At 35.9% G+C, this 23,053-nt stretch overlaps 1 protein-coding gene across 2 annotated transcripts; it reads left to right on the forward strand.

Annotated features, from left to right (window-relative positions):
• Positions 1-721: 721 nt before the first annotated feature.
• Positions 722-21,583, forward strand: LOC121878305 (selenocysteine lyase-like). Of its 2 annotated transcripts, none has more exons than XM_042384410.1 (9): positions 722-849; positions 5,735-5,999; positions 6,110-6,272; positions 8,866-8,998; positions 9,288-9,432; positions 10,036-10,263; positions 12,736-12,891; positions 13,022-13,106; positions 13,491-21,583. In XM_042384410.1, exons 2-9 carry the CDS (start codon positions 5,739-5,741, stop codon positions 13,637-13,639), a joined length of 1,320 nt encoding a protein of 439 aa, XP_042240344.1. In that variant the 5' UTR covers positions 722-849; positions 5,735-5,738; the 3' UTR covers positions 13,640-21,583. The 2 variants fall into 2 exon arrangements, with proteins under 2 accessions (XP_042240344.1, XP_042240343.1); XM_042384409.1 differs by lacking the exon at positions 722-849 and adding an exon at positions 884-1,094.
• Positions 21,584-23,053: the final 1,470 nt, after the last annotated feature.

Raw genomic sequence — 23,053 nt, forward strand, 5'->3', positions numbered from 1 at the left:
CACTTTTCAAGCTTTATAACTAATAGTGTTTAGTATATATAATTACATCAATTGATAATGGGTTGTGGTCGTTGGTAAGACTTTTATTATTAAAGGCATCGATATAACTGAAATAAGTATTATCCTCACATTGCACATAATTAAATAAATACAGTATGCAAACTCTCGCCTGCTCCAGGAATCCGTTGTCCATATTCGTCGTTGAATACTTCACTTCAATTTTTGTTGTGTAATATTTTAATAGTGCCAGGCATAATTTTATTCTCCTCATTTCATGATGGAAAAAGTCTGTTACATTTGGCAATATTCTACATAAATTACATATATTTCCTTGAACTGGATTACTCTCATCTAAACGATTCTTTACAATCAAGTACATTAGTATGCCATCTTCAAATCTGTACATTATTTTACTTGATATCTGAGTCATCGTATTATAAAACCACCGTGTAATTTTATGGTTGTATGTGATGTCTAAGGCAATGATAGTAAAATTTAGACTAAATATTAATTGGAAGTGATGTAGCACTGAAATATTATAATTAGGAATCAATGTTAAATATGACCAAATATATTATTAACGATGAATTAAAACTAAATTAGACCGAAGAAGCCATTCAAAATGTAGACTTTGAGGAGGACTTGTGAGAGGGAGAGTGAGCGTTACCAGTTTGAACTTGGCGGGTCACGTGGCGCGGGGCACTGCGCATGCGCCCTGCAATTTACACGTGATAAAACGGGACGTAAACAAATGTAGGGGGAACGCCGACCTGGATCAATGTGAATTTCAAATTGTATACCGTATCTACGAGTCCCACGAGTTGCCACAATACCAGCCTAAACCTCTGTGTATGTTTTAAGAGCATTTTGTTGGAGTTTGAGGAGTGGTGGGAGGCTGTGTGATGGCGCGTTTCATAACACTGTCGCGTCTGGGATCAAATTGAAAACTCCTTGTCTGTGCAGACAAGACCACCACTGTTAACGTCGGGATTCACCGTGCTATTATAACCCCCTAAATATGTGGAAGATATAGTGTGTAGTGGTTGTGGTGTTGGTCGCTGATGGTGTCCAGAGTTGCTTTGTTCTACCATGAGGTATGTGAGTGATGGTGCCACACTCGAGGGGGTTATTTCATACACTCATAATTCAAAACTTATGCTGTCTTCTCTCATGTGGCCTGTGTTTTATGAGGGGGGAGGTGCGGGAGAATAATTACTGAGGCTGAGGTGATGCACACACACACACACACACACACACACACATATATATATATATATATATATATATATATATATATATATATATATATATATATATATATATATATATATATATATATATATATATATATATATATATATATATATACATATATGGTTGGTATTGAGTTATTCAACTTGTGGGTCTCAGGTCATGGAACCTCTGACACCCTGGGCTCTTGTACTGTTGTTTCAGTATTGTGGTAATGCTGATGACTTGATGTGTTGCCTCACCCCAAGGTTATATATAAATGAGGGAATGGTAGATGTTCAGAATAATTCACTTATAATGGCATCTTGAACTATCCCTGGTTAACCTTTGAGACAGGGCAGGTTGCATCATATTCTCCCCAACCAGAAGAAAAATAAGCAAAAGTATTTGTATGTGAAGTGTTCCCTGGCTGTGTGTTGTAATGTATATAAATTGATGGGAATACCTAAAATTAGAGTGCCTTTCGTCTAAGTTTAGGACTTTTCTCCATGAAAGATAAAAGATTTCTTACCTTATGAAGAGTGCAATTTTTTGTTACGACATCAGTTAGCAGAGAGGATGCCAAACTCCACCTGCCATGGTTGCCATGTTCATGTGTTTGACTACTTTTCATGGAAAGTATTCTTATAATATTAAAATGCAACACCCCCATGACATTACTCAGCCGAGTGTCTATATCTAGACCTGCTGGTCACAACTTAAGGTTAAAGATGCAACAAGTTCAGCAAACTGCCAGGGCAAATTTTTTTTGGATTGAGAATTGTAAATCTTTGAACAATCTGCCAGAGTGCATTGTGATGACATCAAGTGTGAGCTCATTCAAGACCAGCCTTGACCAACACTGATGCAGGTACAGATGCACTCTGGAACCAGTAGAACTTGCCAGCAATGTGTAACAGAGCCATGACTGATCGCCCAAGCATCTAACTTGCTGATTAGTGGCAAAGAGGATAAAGTAAAGTATTTTAGAATAGTTTTGATAGTGTAGATTAAGTTAAGTAAGGTAGAATAGTTTGGTTAATTTCTTAAATGATGAATTATTGACGATCCATATCGGAAACTACTGGCAACTGCTAAATTTTCTGAAGTATCCGATATTTAAACATTCTATAATTTATGATTCATAAAATGAACCAAACCTACCTTAAAATAATAAGTTTCTTACTTTAATCTCATAAAATAAATATAACTAAAACATTTCCTTACATAAACTAACATGGCAGACAGGTAGATGTTACACAAAACCTTCCTCATGCATATTTTTGTCTATTTCTTGAGGTAAGAAATATTTTAGAGTTACTGTACTGCAGTATTGAAAAATTATCTAAAGTTAGTGCTAAGGGAGCTTCTACATCATCAAGTATTACCAAATTGATTTATTACTTACCATTTTAAACTAGCTAATACTGGATGATGGTTGTGCACCTTAAGCAACAACTTAGGGAAAATTTTCTGTTGGAGATAAATGCTCTTACCTCCTGAGATACCCCTCAAAATGAGTCTGGAAATGTATTTTGTAATACCCTGCACCTTTTTATGTGACTCTCCATCCCGAGTATATGCACTGCTGTGTGCAATAATATATCTGACATCACATTAACTAACCTAACTTAGGAAGTTATGTAGGTTAGTTTGATTCATTTTATCAATAAATCATATAATGTAGCAGTAGGTAAGTTATTGAAAGCGTCTCGGATGTAAATAATGGACACATCTTCCAGTGTTCGGGACAGGAAAACATTAAAAATGATACTGGAAAAAACTTTTAACTTACTACCAAACCTAATCCAAGAAAAAATTTAATAGATAGCATCACAAATGTACCAAATGTATAGCTGTGATTTACACTGCTTGCTTACTAACAGTTGTTGGTTCATCTACTAGAATTGATACCATATTTTAGAGTAGCCGTTCCCTAACATGGGGTCGTGACCCCATTTGCACCACAAGGGGTTTCATAGAGCTCATAAGGTCACTGGAGTCTCCTGGGTCTTGCAGCAGCCATGTATGATTGATTTATTTTTCGGTCCAGGTGTCAAGGACGTGGCTGACAGGTGCTGTCTCGTTAAGTTGGGACCATAAATTGTGGTCAAGGGATTAACACAGTTACACTCCTTGTCAGGTCAGGCTTGGCTTGCCTTGATGCCACATTTTGCAGCAGAAGTTCAACATTCCTACTTGTGAACTGTTCTCAGCTCAGTTCACTCTACTTCCCACAGATGCAGACAGAAAATGGCAGCAAATTTGAATGATAAATTCCCTGAGTTGCTTAGTGAGTTTTTTATATTGTTCAGTTTCCGTTCAAGACAGATGTAAAACAGTGTGGCGCTTTTGAGCTCGAAATGGCAGATTTGAAAGCTGGCAACGTGGCAAGGGTGAATTTTGATGTCTCTGATAACATGTCAAAGTTTTTGATTAATGATAATGCACACATGTTACATATAATAGTGGCAAAGTTGTAACTATGAAACTTGTATGTCATGTTGCTTAACCATATAATAATACTGTATCCCTAGGTGTAGAACATTAAATGCTGATGTAAACATGACAGAGTTATAACCTGTTTCTGCCAGTGTTTACTTTTAGACTTCTCAATCATGTAATACATTTTCCTTATTTATTTTTCGAGTTAAAAATGTATAAAAATCATATATAGTGTGTGTGTGCGTGTGTAATAATAATAATAATAATAATTAACGGTTTATTGAAAGAGCTTGGCAGCCAGAAGGCTGAAAATATACAGTTACATATTTGGGGAATGGGTTACGAATTACAAATAATATACAAGTGACATAAGTGACACAAATAAGACATATAGTAACTTAGATGTATAGTAACTTAGATGGGGATCAGCTCAAACTACAGTTCATTTCAACATAGTGACAGTGTAGGGAGCAGTGTTTACTGGGAGTGAATACACTGATTTATTACATGTTATTGATAATTTTTACAATGGTTGGGACTGGGCTGTTCTTATAGCGATCAGTTCGTGCACGTATGGGCTGGATGCGGTTGTGGTGTCGAACAGCAATTCTCGGACAGGGGATCTCAGGTGGTAGTAGGGGCCGGTGTCGGGGATGGTGTAGAAGCTTCTTACCAAATTTGCAGATGAGGCCGTGGTGATGGTCAGTGAGAGTCGAAAGGGTGTGTGTGTGCATGCGTGCGTGCGACTGGAATAATTTACTAAAACAAAAAAGTGAACATTCATACTGCCTCAACTCAAGCCCTTTACTGTATACAGTACAGTATAGTGCTGTTCTTTCTCACAGTCAGTCAATTTTATCTCATCTTGGGGGTACTTTGGGTGAAAATTTAGCTAATTTTAGTTTCTTAATTTTTTTTTATTTTTTCTCCACATAATACTGTACAGTAGTATATGTATTGGTAAAAGATAAGATATGTATGGAGAAGAATAAAATATAAAAGTGGAAGAAATTTACTTAAATTTTCTCAGTCATGGAGGAGTGTTTGAGTGAATGTGTGGGTCCGAGCTACTCAGCAGAGGAGCTAGGGGTTGCTGGGGGCAGATTCCCATGAACAGAGATGACCATGCATCTTTGATGATGACAGAAGAAACTTTGAGCCTTATGGAGGTGCGGGTAGCGTGAGGAGGACTACTGGTCTGGGAGACGTAACTTACTTTATGAATGCTAAAAATTCTAAAATTGGTGTGCATTTAAAAAAAAAAAATGCTGTTCTCAGTTGTACTGGTGATGTCACATGAGGGATGATGTAGTCTAAGTGTAAAATATGCTTTTTGTTATTGGATCAAGAGTTGGAACTAAAAAAAAAAAGAGGTTTCTTTGAAAACTATAAATAGCCCGAGGATGTTATACCTCCAGCAGTCAGTTATGTGACAAAACAAAGAGTATTGTCTGGTCTTGGGTTTATTCCTGCCATAATCGGCATAATTTGGTGATCATTGTTGCCAATTCTGTAAATGCATGGGGCTACAGCCTACCTGAAATTTGTTAAGTTGTTTGGTGTACCAGTACAGTATGCGTTAAAAGTTATAACACCTGCCGCACATGGTGTCAAACACATGAGCATCTTTATTATTGTCTTTATTATTAAGATTTTAAAGAAAATTTGAATTAGATAATGCTTTGGAAACACCAGCTTAGCATATGTGGGTCTTTCACCATTTTTTCTTTTTACTGAAGTGTGTAACTATCAGAACCAGGAAGGCAACTAACTAGACTGGGGCAATATAGCCTTAGAGGCTGAAGCCTTTCCAAAATTCAGTAATGTTTACTTGGCAACTTAGTGTACCAGTGACAGCAGTTGTTTCTTCATTATACCAGGGAACTACTCTGATAGTGAACTATTGATTTAGAGTTGGTAGATTATTTGTAAGAGTTTTTTTTTTTTTTTAATTGGTTACGTGTAGACTTTAGAGAAAATATAGTAATGTACTGTATATGTAAATTTATATATTTTATACCAGTATGTACTTAGTAACTTTTTTATTTTTTTTATGTAGTGGGATGTCTGGAAGTAGCAGTGGGTCCAGCACTGGCAGCAACGTCCAGAAAAGGGTTTATCTTGACTACAATGCCACAACACCCTTGGCACCGGAGGTTATGAAAGCAGTGGAGCAGAGCATGCATGAAGCATGGGGTAACCCCAGCTCTGCCCATGAGGAAGGTGCAAGAGCAAGAACAGTTATAAACCAGGCTCGTGATGATGTAGCCAGGATGATTGGTGCCATGCCTCAGGATGTTTTGTTTATGTCTGGTGGCACAGAGGTGAGGATGATTTGGTTTTATTTATAATTGAAAATTAGGGTGAGTGTAAAGAGTTAACTCTTGGGTAAAACTGAAATTGAATTTTCTGAAGACTTTTCTGCTTTCTTCAGGCCAACAATGTGGTGTTGCACTGTGCTGTGACGCACTTCCGCAAGTGGTGCTTGTCACAAGAGAGCCCCATATACCATCACCTTCGCCCTCATATCATAACCACCAAAGTTGAACATGATGCTGTCAAGCTACCATTGACACACAGATATGCAATTGAGGCTGGTTAGTTTCATTTCTCTGTTTTGTACTAACATGTGATCTGCTTAGTCTGCAGCACATAAAACTACTGAATATAATTGACATCTTTGTGGAAATATCTATACCTTTACTGTACAGTATATTTTAGCATATGCTTCTATAAACCACATTCTCACTGAATCACTATTTTACTGTACGGTATTTACATACTCATTCATATGACAACCATTAAAATAATGCTTCATTCTTGGTAATAGAAATAACAGTAGTTGACCACAATAGCTTTGTACAGTACAGGGTATTTCTAGATTAATTGGAGATTTTCCCTTCTGCCCCCCCCCCACCCTATTTCACCAGAAGATTAACCACCTTAACACTATCTGGGGGTTAGGTTAGGTTGGCATGAGAGTGATAAATCTTAGCATGAAATGGCTGGAGGACAAATCATCAGGTGAAGTATTTTCAGTCCCTTGAATTTTGTGAATTATATCAAACCATTATATTTTACTACACTTGCAGAAAGTGAATGGTCAGCGAATCTGGGAAAGTAGTGGGAAAGACCTTGGATGGGTAAAAAAAAAGTACATACTCCTTTAATGTCAGCCACTTGTATATTTCTTCCTTAATATTTCTTATACTGATCATCTCCCACACCTGCAGAATATTTTACTACTACAGCAGCTTAATTTTACTGACTAGTATGGCTGTCATCACATATTTGAACATCATTTGCTTGCAATGTGAAACAAGTCTCTGCTGAAAAGTGATGTGCCTCGGCAAGTGTAAAGAAGTGTGAAAGTACTGTAGATGGACAGGAAGTAGCAGATATATATTATGTGTAAATCTAATGCAGTATAGTTGGTCCTCATCCTTTGTTTGGTGTAAGGTGGATCAAGTGATACAGGAACCTCAAAGAAATGAGAGTAATAGTAGAGGAGTAGTGTACAATACCCTATAGTGCAAGACAAAGTTTAGACAACAACAGTAAAGAATTGAAGACCAGTAGAAATACTCCAAACACACATGGTCAAATCTTCAACTTGCACACTTATTGTACTATGGGTAACCATAGCTTTTACTTAGACTTAAAATAGGCAAACAATAATTGAAAAAGACAAAGATACATTTTCTGAATGAGCAATATTGAGTTCAGGTAAATGTTATAGACTGACTTTTGTCCGTTATTATTACAGTACAGTACTCTGGAACTGAATATTATGTGTGATACGCTTTTAGTGTCTTGTTGCTGATTTGGCTGTTGTTTTACTTTTAAAAGAGTTTGGTTTAGTAATTTTTATGGAAAGTACACCCATTAAAAAATTATTTGGCACCCTTGTCATATTGTATCACTCCCTAAGAGTGTCGAATAATTTTTTAATGGGTGTACATGTTACTTGTACACACACACACATGTATACATGCACAATACATACATGTAAACCCACTAAAAAATAATTCGACACCCTTACGGCGTGATACAATATGACAAGGGTGCCAAATAATTTTTTAGTGGGTTTACTGTAATCCTAGTATTGTTTGTTTCCAATCAATATGTTATGCTTATATTAATGAATTTTTTAAGTTGAAAAAGCTTGAAGTGTTACAAGTTACCACTTAATTACTATAAGTACATCACAGCCAGACTATACGTCTACAGTAATTTACAGTGCAGGCATGACTTTATATATTGCAAGATCAGAAAAGGTGCATATGTCCGTGTGTGTGTGTGTGTGTGTGTGTGTGTGTGTGTGTGTGTGTGTGTGTGTGTGTGTGTGTGTGTGTGTGTGTGTGTGTGTGTGTGTGTGTGTGTGTGTGTGTGTGTGTGTGTGTGTGTGTGTGTGTGTGTGTGTGTGTGTGGTGTGTGTGTGTGTGTGTGTGTGTGTGTGTGTGTGTGTGTGTGTGTGTGTGTGTGTGTGTGTGTGTGTGTGTGTGTGTGTGTGTGTGTGTGTGTGTGTGTGTGTGTGTGTGTGTGTGTGTGTGTGTGTGTGTGTGTGTGTGTGTGTGTGTGTGTGTGTGTGTGTGTGTGTGTGTGTGTGTGTGTGTGTGTGTGTGTGTGTGTGTGTGTGTGTGTGTGTGTGTGTGTGTGTGTGTGTGTGTGTGTGTGTGTGTGTGTGTGTGTGTGTGTGTGTGTGTGTGTGTGTGTGTGTGTGTGTGTGTGTGTGTGTGTGTGTGTGTGTGTGTGTGTGTGTGTGTGTGTGTGTGTGTGTGTGTGTGTGTGTGTGTGTGTGTGTGTGTGTGTGTGTGTGTGTGTGTGTGTGTGTGTGTGTGTGTGTGTGTGTGTGTGTGTGTGTGTGTGTGTGTGTGTGTGTGTGTGTGTGTGTGTGTGTGTGTGTGTGTGTGTGTGTGTGTGTGTGTGTGTGTGTGTGTGTGTGTGTGTGTGTGTGTGTGTGTGTGTGTGTGTGTGTGTGTGTGTGTGTGTGTGTTGTGTGTGTGTGTGTGTGTGTGTGTGTGTGTGTGTGTGTGTGTGTGTGTGTGTGTGTGTGTGTGTGTGTGTGTGTGTGTGTGTGTGTGTGTGCGTGCGTGTGTGCGTGTGCGTGGTGTGTGTGTGTGTTAACCTTACTTTCTTTACTTTCCCTTCTTGTCTCTCTTCTTTGAGGTACTGTTACATGCATTTCAGATGTAACCTACCTTGGAGTTGAAAACCTGCCTGAAGCTGTATTAGAGTCTATCCGACCCTCTACTTGCCTCATCACAGTCATGCTGGCCAATAATGAAACTGGCATTATGTTCTCTGTTGCTCACATTGGCAGGTATGTTACATTATTGTTTTATGTACTGTACACCTAAAAGAGAATGAATATGTATTTACACTATATGCTAATATTTGTTTTACAGTGGTGTTGGGACTTTACCCTGCCTGCCTCATATGATTTAAGGTTCACATTTTATCCTAGGCAAATAAGATGACCCCTACTTTTAGGTGAATTTTTTTAAGTCTCAATGGTTGTCGTATATGCCATTATATACGGTACATGCAAAGTTCTTGAAAATGTTATGGATGATCTAAACTGATAGAATTTTTATACATCTCCTTATAAGGTTATTAGCAGAAGTAAACAAGAAGCGTGAAAATGAAGGATTGTTCAAGGTCCTCCTCCACACAGATGCAGCACAGGCTATTGGGAAAGTTCCTGTGGATGTGACAGACCTTAATGTTGACTACTTGACCATTGTTGGACACAAGGTATATGGTATATATATATATATATCTATTTTGCAGTATTTATTAGTTAACATAAATGTCTACAGAAAATGATGAATATGGACATAGTATACTTGTTTACAGTATATAACAGTTCAGTTAGCTTAACTTTTTAATGTAGTTTCAATCTCATTTCTTCAAATTGTGTGTACAGTATCTCACTATTAAGCGGAAATGAGACACTGCTTCCAGGCTTGTCATTGATTGAAATAATTAAAAATTTTCAGTGTTTGGTTTTGATAGGGAACTACAGTAGTTTTAATGGAAGAATTGTTTATTAGACTACATAAATCATTTATGGAAATCATTCAGCAAGGGGGATATGATCCATAAACATATATTTTCAATGTTGGAGAGTTTGACAGAATTATACTTTTATATGCCCTACAAGTATTTATTAGTGAAAAAAGACTGATAAGAGAGGGAAAAATTATTTATGTGAAAGAAAGAAGGGATGATAATAACATGCTTAATATTATTTAGAAAATTCTGCAGAAATATTTTTTTTTCCTTGTGAAGAAAAAAGAATGACCAGGAGAATGTATTTAGATCTGGGCCTAATGGAGCTCACAAATCTTGTTGCAGTATTATGGACCACGGATTGGTGCTCTGTATATCCGTGGATTGGGCCACAAGACTCCCGTATACCCAATGTTTTATGGGGGAGGTCAGGAGCGGGGTTATCGACCAGGCACAGAGAACACACCAATGATTGCTGGGTTGGGTCGAGCATCGCTCCTAGTTCATAACAATGTTCAAGACTATTATGCATCAATGAAAAAAACTAGAAACTACATGGAAAGGCAACTAAAGGTAGGTGTTCTTATATATTACAGTTAAAAGAAAGTTTATGAGATGGATCTTTTACTTGCTTGTATATACAGCTCCTCCCCAACTTATGACCTTCTCGACTTACGTCCACCCGCACTTATGACCTGCCTCAGTCGTACCAAAATTTGGTCAAATTACGTATTTTCGAGTCCCAAAGTCAGTACACAGACAAAATTTTCATCTGTAATTCACTTTAAAATGACTGGCAAGCTTAAAAGTGAGTGTTTTGTGGTGCTGAGAAGAAAAAGAGACACCTATTTTCGATTTGCTATGTGTTATTTAAGCATTTCCGACTTACGACCTGGATGTTGGTCCCTAACCCCGTCATAAGTCGGGGAGCAGCTGTATTGTGTTTTACAGGGTATACAATGTACAGTACATGTATTTTGTAGAAGGTTGAGAGTAATTGATCATCAGAAAGTTCTGACGGAGTACATTTGGAATAAAAACAGATAATGATATTGAAACCGAAGAAAAAATAGTGTGGGAAGACAAAATAATAGTTCTTAAAGTTTAATACACAAAAGTGCCACTTTCATTGGTGCACGGTAAATTTTGGGTCATTACACAATGATGTACAGAGGGTCACAGTTTATCGTTTAAATGAAATAGTACAGTAGAGTTAGCATGTGTTTGTATACTGAAAGTTGCTGTTTGGTGGTTACGTATGTAAGTACAGTAATGAACTTGTGTTGAAAGGTTATGATGACTGAAAGACTGATTAGTTTACTGTACAGTATTAAAACCAGAAACTTTTTCATTAAAGTCTGTGAAAAGTAATGATTAACAGAGAGACAGATTGTACTGTAAATCTGTATAAAAAAAATCATATTTGGAGATGACGCTCACAGCTCTTTCTGCCACAAATGCTACAGATTAGCAAAATCATGCTGATGCCAAGGAACAGCAAGCATGGCACATAAAACTACATTTCTAAGAAGCTGTTAACTAGTATGTAGTTGCAAAAGATGTGTAGGATGTCACTAAGGCACATGTGAATATTTTTCAATATCTGAGGTTAGGGGATTTGTATCTGGATATTTACACTGCCAATTGGATATCTGGATGGGCGAGCCAACCATGAAATATATGCAGTCTCTCCTTGACTTATGATGGGATACCGCCTCGACGACCAGGTCGTAAGTCGAAAAGGCGAAAATAATACATAGAAATTCTAAAATGGATGTCTCTTTTTCTTCTCAGCACAACGAGAACTCTCACTTTTACGCTTGCCAGCCATTTTAAAGTGAATTACAAACGAAAATTTTGTCAGTACACAGCGCGATCTCTAACGTAGGTTGTCGGTCCGGAACCCCGTCGTAAGTTGAGGAGAGACTGTAGTTGGCAACTGCTGTTAAGAGATTATTGGTTATATGTAATACATTAACAAAGGGATTTAGCAAGTACAGTAAGTCCTCGCTTAACGTCGTGGTTACGTTCTTGAAAAACACAATGTTAACGATAAATTTTCCCCATAAGAAATGATAAAATACGCTAGTTACGTTCCCCAGCCTCCCTTTGCCCCATAAAATACATTACATATACATAAATTCAATGGAATTTTTATAGAAAATATATATTATACATCCAAAAAGATAAATAAACTAAATAATTTTGAATTGTACTCACTGATGGGCAGAGGTGGAGCGAGTGTGTCGTGGCTTTAAAACCTCCATTTTCGTAGCAAGGCTAATGGTCTTGTGTTGCTTCTTCAAATCACTAGCATCACTAAAACTTGATGGGCGCTTGGAAGCTATTTCGAATGGTTACAGTAAATGTTTACAGTACAGTATTTATAGCAAAAACACTTAATCATGCGCGTACGCTGTGGAAGCCTAACAAAGACTGGGGACGCAGGTGACGCTCCGCGAGAGAGCGTAGCACGCCAAGAAGAGAGAGGGTGATGTGCCATACAAAGTAGTCCGTGATGACGTTATAACGAATCGGTTGGGACGTTGTCGGAATCATGGGTATCTAAAGATTAGTTATGTTATAACGAAACAACGTTGTCAGGGGTCAGTGTTTAACGAGGACTTACTGTATCAAGTCTTATTCAAATGTTGATACACATTATGGGAATTCTGGTTACGAACATTGTAAATCACTACAAATAAAATCCGGACATGGAATGTGAATTCACTCTTATGGAACTTTATATTTTATTAATAACTAAATGCAAAAAAATAAAAAAATTAAGAAATACAAATTACACTTATTTACATCGATGACACTGGTGGCAGACTTTGTTTCGAATCTGGTAGTGCATCAGTTATGGTCTGCCATAAGGATTAATTATTACAGTAATACTCATATATTTTTAATTGTACAGGGTAGTGATACCGTACTGTACTTGATGCTTTTAGGGAGGTCAGGCAAACCTTTTACTTTAATTGATTTTTTTTGTAAACTGAAAATGAATAATGAATTATTCCTTTATCTTAAATCATTCATTAGAAAGTTTTTGGCAACCAAGTAAAGATCAACTGTGTGGACCCGTGTATTGCATCTGACCCGGAGGCGTGTTCTATACCACCCCGGGGCCCTAAGCAGCAACACTTCATCTTTCCTCGCCTTCCCAACACATCATCAGTTTCGTTCTACTATAGACAGGTATAGTATAGATCAATACTTGTGATGCTTAGGTTTTAGTAGCCTACTTGGCTGTACTATTGAAGAGTTAATGTGGTAAAATATGTTATGCTTCAGTACTGAATATGAATGTATAATCTTTGGGTTTCAGGTTGCAGGACCAGATATTCTACGTCATTGTCGGCTGGTTCAGGCCAGTTGTGGAGCTGCATGTCATGCACACACAGAGCATCAAAGTATGTATTAGTGAATAGGTGTCTCAATATCTGGCTAGGTTCTGCTAAATTTACTCACCCTAACAAACATCTGCTAGTATGGTATTACTGCGTCTCGGTTTGCCAAGTATCATTGTGATATTTTTGTTTGCTTATGGATTTCAACATTATACTGGACTAAAAGAGAGAAGTTTGGGGTATGTTGTTTGTAATGTGTAAACTTGATAATTAAGGAAGATGCAGAAAAAGTAAAAAGAATGTAAAGAGAGACAGTAAAAGAGAGAGAATGACTTAGGGTGTAATGGCCTTCTTCTTGAGATATAAGCATGTACTGAGTGTTGAGTCATATATCCTCCAGTCCTTCTCTCTATAAAAATGATTCCATCCTTCTTTAATTGTTTACAGGCATTCTGGAGGCTTCGGGGGTCTGCTCTTTCCATGCCTCTCGTACCATTCGTCTAAGCCTTGGGCGGGACACCACTATGGAAGAAATTGACTTGGCCATCCAGGACATCAAACAAGCAATTGAGAAATTAATTGGGCGGTCAGTGTGAATATTATGGAGTATGAATAACCTCCCGTAAAGTGTGTTAAAGCCTTAACTCTGAAAAGAAGGGATGGCTTTAGTACACAGTCCATGTCCTTATATGATGAATGATGCTTTGGCAATCAGAAAATAGAAACCAGTGTAAATATGTGGCCGTTTGATATCATCACACTCATAGATAACTACATTATGCACTACAAGTATAAACATATTTACTGAGAAGATTTATATAATTAAATTACATCATGTATGAGAAGTTGACTCATTATAGTTTTATTATGATTTTATGAAGTTCTAATTAAATTTTATGCATAACTTATTTTGGCTAGATGTATTGCCAATTATGCTACTCAACATAGATATTTATTGTACCAAGATTGGATTATCTAATGGTAGGCATGTTACATAATATATATTTTTTTAATATTTTCTTGGCAGACTGTGTCTTCAAAAGTAGAGTTTGCTTAATAAGTTAAAATTACCACGAAGTGGATAGGCAAATTTGTACTTAAAAATAAAATTAATTTTCCAAATTTTAATCATTGCGATTGGATAGAGAAACAGTGCAAGTATAGGTTAAAGCTGAAAGGTGAAATTCCATTCTCGACCTCCTGTGTATTTTAGTCATGAAAATTATTTTGAAACAATAGTCAGTCTTCAGTATGCATCATTTTTACTTAAAGAAATAAGAGTTGCATAAATAGAGTAAAGTGTACACTTTTTTTTTACTAATATTATTATTTTCATAGTTACAACTGGGTGGATTAAGTTGGGGAACCCCTTCCTGTCACAAAATTTGAAGAAAAAATAATGAACTGCTGTTAGGGGTTTAGTGGTGAGGTGTGATAATATTTTTGGCCACCAGATTTCAACGTGACAGAACACCTTGGCGGATAAACTGTGATATGTTGTATTTTGCACACGTGTGTTCTCATTACCCGTGATGTGTTACGAGTTGACGTGGATCTCAGTTGTAAATATTGAGATTTTGACAGACTTGTATGACATAACTATCGCTCATGAATTTTCCATAATCAAGCATGGAGATGACTACACTACATGGTGGAAATTATTAATAAGTAGATATGTTACCTACCAGTGAAATCACAGGACACAATATTGTGAAATTCATCGCATCTGTAATAGACCTTTAGTTTAGTGCCTCTGTCGTACGTTAATCAAATCTTTTATATCATGGTTGATGGTGAGGTTTTTAGTCTTCTCTGTTAGTTACTTGTCTACTTTTTCTACTTTTTTAGAGGGTTGGACATTGAAGCTTATTCTGCAATCTTTCTCTTTATATTCTGGAATTTTGAGGATAATGCAAATAGTATCTACAGTTTTATATAAGATTTTTTTGAGAAAAGTGGCTGTGAGGCAAAGCTGACCTGACACTTAGTACTATCTTGTGCAGATTTGTAAGTAGGAAGAGGGACCTAGATGTAACTTCAGAGGTATAAGGGTTCATTGTCTTTGCACCCTGTTGTAATCCGTTGAGTAAGCTGGCATAACCCCTTGTAGAAGGTGGCTTAACCTCTTGTATATAGTGGATTAACCCCTTGAACAAAACGGTTTAACCCCTTGAACAAGTTGTTTTAACCCCTTGAGTAAGTTGGTTTAACCCCTTGAGTAAGATGATTTAACCCCTTGAGCAAGTTGGTTTAACCCCTTGATTGTGATAACTTCACCCCCTCGGTACAATATCATTCTTATTCAAGGGTTGAGTCACCAAGCTCAAGGGTTATGTCACTACAAAATGGAATGGATCATCACATTCAAAGCATCCAAGAAAACCATTTTTGCCTTACATTTGGTACATCTGGCTTTTTTGTGATCTAAGTACTTCTGTTATAAATTTTAAGAAAGTGTCTTTGGTTTTTTAGATGAAATCCATAACATTTTCACCAATTTACTGCAAATATGAAACACATATCCTTTGCATCATGTGATATACTTTATTTTGTGGTGTTGCTCCTGAGTGACTTTGTTAGAAATTCTTTTTTAAATACATTTTTCAAGCCTTTTGCCACTGAATGCAGAGCAGCCAAAAACAAGAGCTGATACACACACTCACATATATTTCACTGTTAATCATTCCTACTGCTTCTTCCATTCCTTGAGTATTTAAGCAATGCTTCAGCTGATTTGCTTTAAATTTGAAACACATCTGGTGTGTATATAAATTGCTTCAAAATACATTTTTACTTTATAATCTCGAACTTTATCTATAAAATCATTTCATTAGACTAGCAATATCATGGTACATAAAACTAGGGATGGGGGATATTGCCTTAATTACTTTTCTTTATCAGTCAAGCTATAGCTTGTTACTGATGGAGTAAGCTTGATAATTTACCCCAAGAAAGGGTAAGAGAAGAGGCATTCCTTTTTGTTTTTTTGATGTAGATATGTGTGACCTTGTTAATGACTTATGGAGATGTTTATCAGGACTACTGGAACTTTTAATTTTATTAAGCATAAATGTCTTGTGATACAGTTTTTTATACGACTTTTATCTTAAAATTGTACAACTTACATATCTTCCATTTGATAATGTTGATAGAAGGTAACATTGGAAAATTATGTAACTCATGTTTCTGTAGGCTACCATTTCTGTGCTATGTTGTTTTAATTAGATTTTTATTCGCCTGCTTGTAATGCACCTGTAAAGGAAACTTGTTTATCTGCAAACTTATGGATTTGCTACTCTAACTTTTGTTTCCTAAGACCGATTCCTTTTAACCTATGTGATAGTGTTACCCATGTGAAAGTTTAGGTCATGTTTAAGTTGGACAATTCTAGCTCTTTTCAATTCCAAGGTTATGCTTCTCAAATTTACACTTACTAAAGGAAATTGCATATCTTTTCACTTGTTCAAGACTGGCTCACTATAGTATAGGGGGACCAGGATCAAGAGAACACACACACACACACACACACACACACACACACACACACACACACACACACACACACACACACACACACACTTACTTTTCCCCATAATTTGCTCCAATTCACTTATTGCTGTAGTGTGTTCTGCTTTAGTATTCCCATCCTACAACAGGCCCCTGTTGTAACCCAATAGCTTCAATCTGGGTTTTGGAACAAAGGCTTCTTTTATTTAATAAGATAAATAATTTATTTGATTTTGGTTAATCTCTATACCTACAGTATTTGTATTCATTCTTTCAATCATAGTTGCTTTAATTTGTCCCATTTCTTTCATGATATACAGTAGGTAAGTGACGTACCCCATGATTCCAGTGTTTATATGACTCCATTTTGGCTTTCTACGTAAACAACAAGTTAAAACCATGTACAGTACAGTACAGTACTGTATATTACTCTCATGAATTCTGTTTGAATGGATACAGTTTTATACTTGATTCTATGGCAGCTGCCACTTAACTACAGGCTATGAACAGTTATCATAATATTTTTTCTTTATAAAATGGTAAAATATTATATACAGCATAATTTAAGTATAAACATGTAGCAAAAAAAAAATCACTAGAATGCCATAACTGGAACTCATAGGTAATACATAAAGATAACAAGAAGCCCACAGGACATACAGTACTGAGGTGGCTTAAATTTATTTGTTTAGTATGTTTACAGTATAAAGTTTGTTTTCATATGCATTTAACTTATACAGCACAGTTAAATAATAATTAAACAATATACATCTGTATTGTACTTCAAAGTACAGATGATAAAAACTTAGAAAATCAGAATACAGTACAGTACTGTACTCTCATGAAACAGGTGAACAAAGTGAAATTCCTCATGGGCAGTTCCCAGATGACACTTACAGAATTCATTTAAGTGATTTATCAACATTTATTGAAATGGTTATTTTAATTCATCATTTTATGGTGATTGTCTTTAAAAGTTGGAGCTTTTTATTAATATGTATGACAAATCTTTAAGAAAAGATGCATCTGGTAGATTCTTTTTCCCATTAAAAATAAACATGTTATTTGCATGGGTCACAGCTCGAGCATCTTAGAATTTTGGAATAAGAATTAAGTACTTGATTGAAAAGACTCGTAAACTCCCCCCCAAGTCTTATTCTCACTTACTGCAGTGTATCATTGGCATCATGAGAAACTGTCCCTTTAGTTTATAATAATCTTTGATTTGTTGTGAATTTATCCAGTAAAAACTCATATAGTACATGCAGACATGTACAAACATTTACTGTAATGCTTATTTCCCACATGGTCCTTTTAATGACTGGTGGGTTTGTCCAGTATTGACTTGTAGAAGAAAACAGTTACAGCCATATATCTGAAAGAAGAAATTGAAATCTCTGCTCCCAGGTTTTCTTATTATTTTCTGTCTGTTATCTTTACATCTAGTTTGTATAGGGTGGCTCAAGATAGTGTTTTCTGAAATATTTATAATGAACTGAGTCTTCAAGGATGTTGACAAAGTTGACTGATGATGGTGAAAATTCAGGTGCAACACAGTCAAGGGCTTTGGGAAAACCCTTTATACTGTATTTTAAATGTTTTTCATTGTACAGTATACTGTACAATATGTTGGTCCTAGTGATGAATTAGGTAGGTATTCCAATTGCTTAATTTGATTCTCTAACTTGATTGTGTGTTAAAAGTTTCTATTCCAGTCTCTGTGAAGGTGTGAGTCTAATAAGACATGATTATACTATAATGACATTTGAATCTTTGGAGCAATGTATTGAACATATGAAATGGTTGACACTTTTTTTCTACCACCATAAACATCATTTCATAATCCTATTTATCAGCTGTAGGCTAATTATTTTCAGCACCCCTTTCTTTTTTATTATTATAAAAGGACAAAATTTGTGGTTGAACCACCGAGCCTTATCATTGATTTTTATGTTAAGGATTTGCTGCTTCAGTTGTCACACATTGATTTTTTATCTGTAAAAGTGTTGTAATATGCTAATTTTTAAGGAAATTTATTTATGTATTTTTGTGAGGTGTCATAATTTGATAGAATAATTTTGTGTAATTTAATGATGATGCTGAAACAGCAATAGTTGTGTACCTTTAGAGTAATGCATCATAAAACTGCCATTAGATGTTAACTATTACCACTGTTTATATCAATTGTTAATGATAAGTGTGCAACATCATCGTGACAGTCTAAAAGAATTAATAAAAAAAAATATAATTACTTTGAGATGCAGTGAGGGATCTGGCATCAAGTGTAGATTAGCTTTCACAAAGAATCACAGTAGTATTGCTTACATGAAGATTTTGCTCAAGTAATTTGAGGAGCTTTTCTGAAAAATTTATTAGTCAGCAGAATTTTATTCCCCAGTTTTCTAACAGAATTGCTTGCCTGTTTGCTTGTGTAGTGCTTTCCTTGTGATCTCAGTTTATCATCTATGAAAAGAGGTACATAATATGGTAGTAAATATCACCGCACAAATAACTTGCCACAATTTTTTACATTTTGCCAAAAGTCTCCCATGTGGTAGAGAGAAGAAAATCCTGGTATTTTGATTTTTTTTTTTATTAATACAGGTACCTGTTGTCTGGTTTAGGCAGAATTCCTTGGGAAAATGGTTTTGATGGATTGTGCAAGTTACTGCATTGTGTAAAACTAGAATATACAATCAAAAGGTTTGTTATAATCAGTCATACCATATTTGCTGTGGAAACTCTAGTGTTTAAAACTTTGTGAACTGTTTAACTGATGTGGTTTATTGAAAGAAGCTATTTTTGTAATGAATATTCTCAATGTCTTGAAATATGTAGACATGCTGCTTATGACTTGTGATAGGTTTCTCTAGTAGATGTGCTTGCTTAAAGCAGTAGTTATGATTTGTATTCAATTAAGGAACACCATTGTGTCATATTTATTATACATTTGTTCAACGATGGGTTGATCTTCGTGATTGTAACGTTACTGGAGTTTTTACTGTGATTACTGTTTGGGCTTTTTTGTAGTTTATGACAAACAATGGTGTTCTGCTTCTGCTTGGATTGACCTCCAGCTGCAATGACCAGTAGAGTGGCCTCAAGTTGCTCTCCTGGTGACTTCCAGCCAGGGTGTCATCTACGGCGTGTCTCCAGGAGGCCAGAACGTTTAGAGCTGTGATCGTTTGTTGGTTCAGTCTTCCAGTATATTGAGGAGTAGGCAGAGTTTGAGTGTTTTGTACCACTATACATCACAGTAAAACAATTATTTAGCTCACAGGACCACAACGCTTTTAAATGATCAGGAAACATCATCTTTTAGTGTAGTTCACAAGTTGGTGAAAAAAGTTTTTATGTGTTTTAAAATTGAATTTCTAATTTGTGTGGATCTCCAGGTGACTGGGCAATAAACAGATCTTGTGTAAAATGAGGCAGATTGTATAGTTAATAGTTGAAATAATCCTTGTTATGTGCAAAACAAGGATTAATTCAGAGATTGTCAAACATGGTGACGATGGTACTGGACTTGCCTTTTTTTGTTAAAATAATTGGAATTGAGTTACTGTGCCATAATATATGTGTGAAAAACTATGAAGTTACTCTAATAAGACTATGGTGAGATTGTAGTTGAGAGAGTTTATTATTTCCAGTGATTTGTTCACATTGTTTGACTCATGTATTTTTATGCCCTAGAAAATGCAGAGCATGATCCTTGGGATTGTTATACTGTACTGTATTTATGAGTATGGAAAATTAATGATTATCAAAAATTTTAACATGAACTTTTATGTGACTAGTTGCAAAACTGTTATGGTGCTAGAAATACCTTCATAAGATCCATAGAAATTAAAAAGTTCTTGTTGTATAAATAAATTTTCAATAATTTTTATTACATGTACAGTACAGTGTAACTGTTCAGTGATTGAATGGACTTGAGCATGTAGTTATGGCAGAGTAAAACTTGAGCTTCATTCCAAATTCAGGATCTCTTGCTCCGTGTGGTAATAGGTTCATCAAGTCTATAAAAGTATTGATATAGGCCAAGTCAGAACAGGGTACAGTATTGGTTAAAGTTGTGGAGTTGGGAGTACAGTACAGTAGATTTAACATGCACTATTATGTTGAGGTGTGTCACCATTTAGTTATTTTTCTTTTAATTGTTAAAGCTCTCAAATTCTGTAATTTATATTTGACCAGAAAATACTGGTTTGTAAACTTTCCATGTAAGAACTAAGAATTTAGAATGAATGAAGCAACTGTGGTGCTATTTATTGTGTTCAACTGTGGTGTGGGAGGGTCACAAGGCAACCCAGGTGCTGGAGAAGGTCTGTCAGCAATATCTCTTGGAGGAAAGGTTTTTAAGTTTTTAAACAAGAAAATATTGTAGGTTTTGAAGTTAACTTTTGCCAAGATTGCTTATTAAATGAAGCACATGACACAAAACACTACACAACACACACACACATACCTTTTTAAAGCCTTTCCTCTGAGCTTGATGATGGATGAGCGAGGACATTCCAAACATCGCTACCTGAAGAGTGTTAATGGTGCAAAGGCACCCTAAGCAAGTGCTAGAATGTTTTCTGAGAGTTATGGTTTGTGGCACCCTGTGATTGTTTATACTGTACATGGTGAAAAATTCACATTTGTGTATAATTATACACAAAAACATCAGCTCACATATACATGCTGTTATAACTTTTCTTTGTAAAAAAAAAAAACTTTATTGTGGCAACTGTAAATAATTGCCCCACGTTTGATTTTATGGGTACAGTATTAGATTGTTAAGTATAATCTCTCACAGGGCGTGCGGAGTCGCTAGTCTATGGGGTGAATGGGATGTTGTAAACATTCCCAGCCACCAAGCCCAAATTCTAAAGCAATACTTGGATGAGCTTCTGAATATAACAGTAAGCCAGTAAAAATAACTGGGCTCCTCTAGTGGTGTTTCAGAATTTGGGTAGCTGTCTCAGGTGAAGCATGGGACACTAAACAGTTGTAGTTGTACTGCTAAATAAAGCACTCAGTGTGAAGTTTGTATTTTTATTAAATACTTAACTTTTGTTGATGTACATTTGTAAATCTTTATACTGTACTTGTTTCTAGGTATTGGTAGTAACTGCCTCCACACAACATAATTGTTTTTCTTACTATTGTATATAGATTCTGTAGTTATTTTACAGGAGTGCTATTTTTGTGCCACTTCCCACCAAGAGAATTAAATCTACCTGAATCATCTAGTCTGCTTCAGCATCAACTGCACGTTCTTGTTCATCATTGTATCACTTGGCTAGTCACTACTTGGGGTAAAGTGATGTGGTCCTGAACGAATAAGTGGGGTCACCTCTCATGGTCATAGGATCATTTCCTGCAGGTTAGCCGCAACATTTTACCTATTTCTTACTTTATTATTTTCCTTAACACTCACAGGTTTGGATGCTAGGGGAGCATCCAAAATTTTTGCTATGCTCATGGTCTTGGACTTGCCGGTAGCATTCCCATGGTAAAAAATATCCTGCAATTGTATTTAAAAACCTATCCATAATGGCTGGAGTACAGGTTGCAGCACAAGAATCCATGGTAAATGTATCATACCTCTGGCACCCTCTGTCTCTGCTCATAGGGTAAGTTTGTAAAAAATTAGTCTGGTGTATGACATTGAGCGAAGTGGGTTGCTAACCAGCGTGGACGTTTAAATTCCACCACACTCCGTCCTTTGGATTACTTGTGTGTGACTATTGTTGACTGTATATTTTGAATAATTGTTGGAATATTTCCGAGTGTAGTGATATTTGTTATTAAAATTTTAGCCACATTATTGCGACTCATCGCGCCTGTCATCTGTAGTATCGAGTACTGAAGAGCAGCAAAGATATTGAATCTGCTTTGGCTAATAGTGATAGGGGACTATATAACAGCATTCAATTTTGTTGGAAATTTAACATAGGATTTAGTTCTATAAAGAAGATAGTGTCTTGTGTGGAAGATGAGTTCCATAGTTATTTCTGCCTGATGGGATTTCAGTTTATATATATATATATATATATATATATATATATATATATATATATATATATATATATATATATATATATATATATATATATATATATGCTGATAACCACAAGGAAAGAAGAAAACACTAAGTTGTGAATTACACGAAAGCGCTTGGGAACTTCGTGTTTTCTTCTTTACTTGTGGTTATCAGCATATACCTAGATCACGCGCACCTACAGTGATTTACTTGCACATATATATATATATATATATATATATATATATATATATATATATATATATATATATATATATATATATATATATATATATATATATATATATATATATATATATACCGTATATATATATATATATATTTGCGTGATATTACAATATTCATCAGACGTAAAGTCCACCATAAGCTCTCTCAAGACCTAAACAGGTTAGTGAGACTATACTTCAGGTTAGCAATTTATTTATGCAAAATGACAGTACAGTACAGC

Source organism: Homarus americanus, unplaced genomic scaffold, assembly GCF_018991925.1.
Source record: "Homarus americanus isolate GMGI-L3 unplaced genomic scaffold, GMGI_Hamer_2.0 scaffold41027, whole genome shotgun sequence".
NCBI classification, from domain to species: domain Eukaryota; kingdom Metazoa; phylum Arthropoda; class Malacostraca; order Decapoda; family Nephropidae; genus Homarus; species Homarus americanus.

Coding starts and splice junctions, on each gene's coding strand:
- LOC121878305 (XM_042384409.1), top strand. Junction 6,000..6,109: donor TTATGTCTGGTGGCACAGAG/GTGAGGATGATT, acceptor TGCTTTCTTCAG/GCCAACAATGTGGTGTTGCA. Junction 6,273..8,865: donor CAGATATGCAATTGAGGCTG/GTTAGTTTCATT, acceptor CATGCATTTCAG/ATGTAACCTACCTTGGAGTT.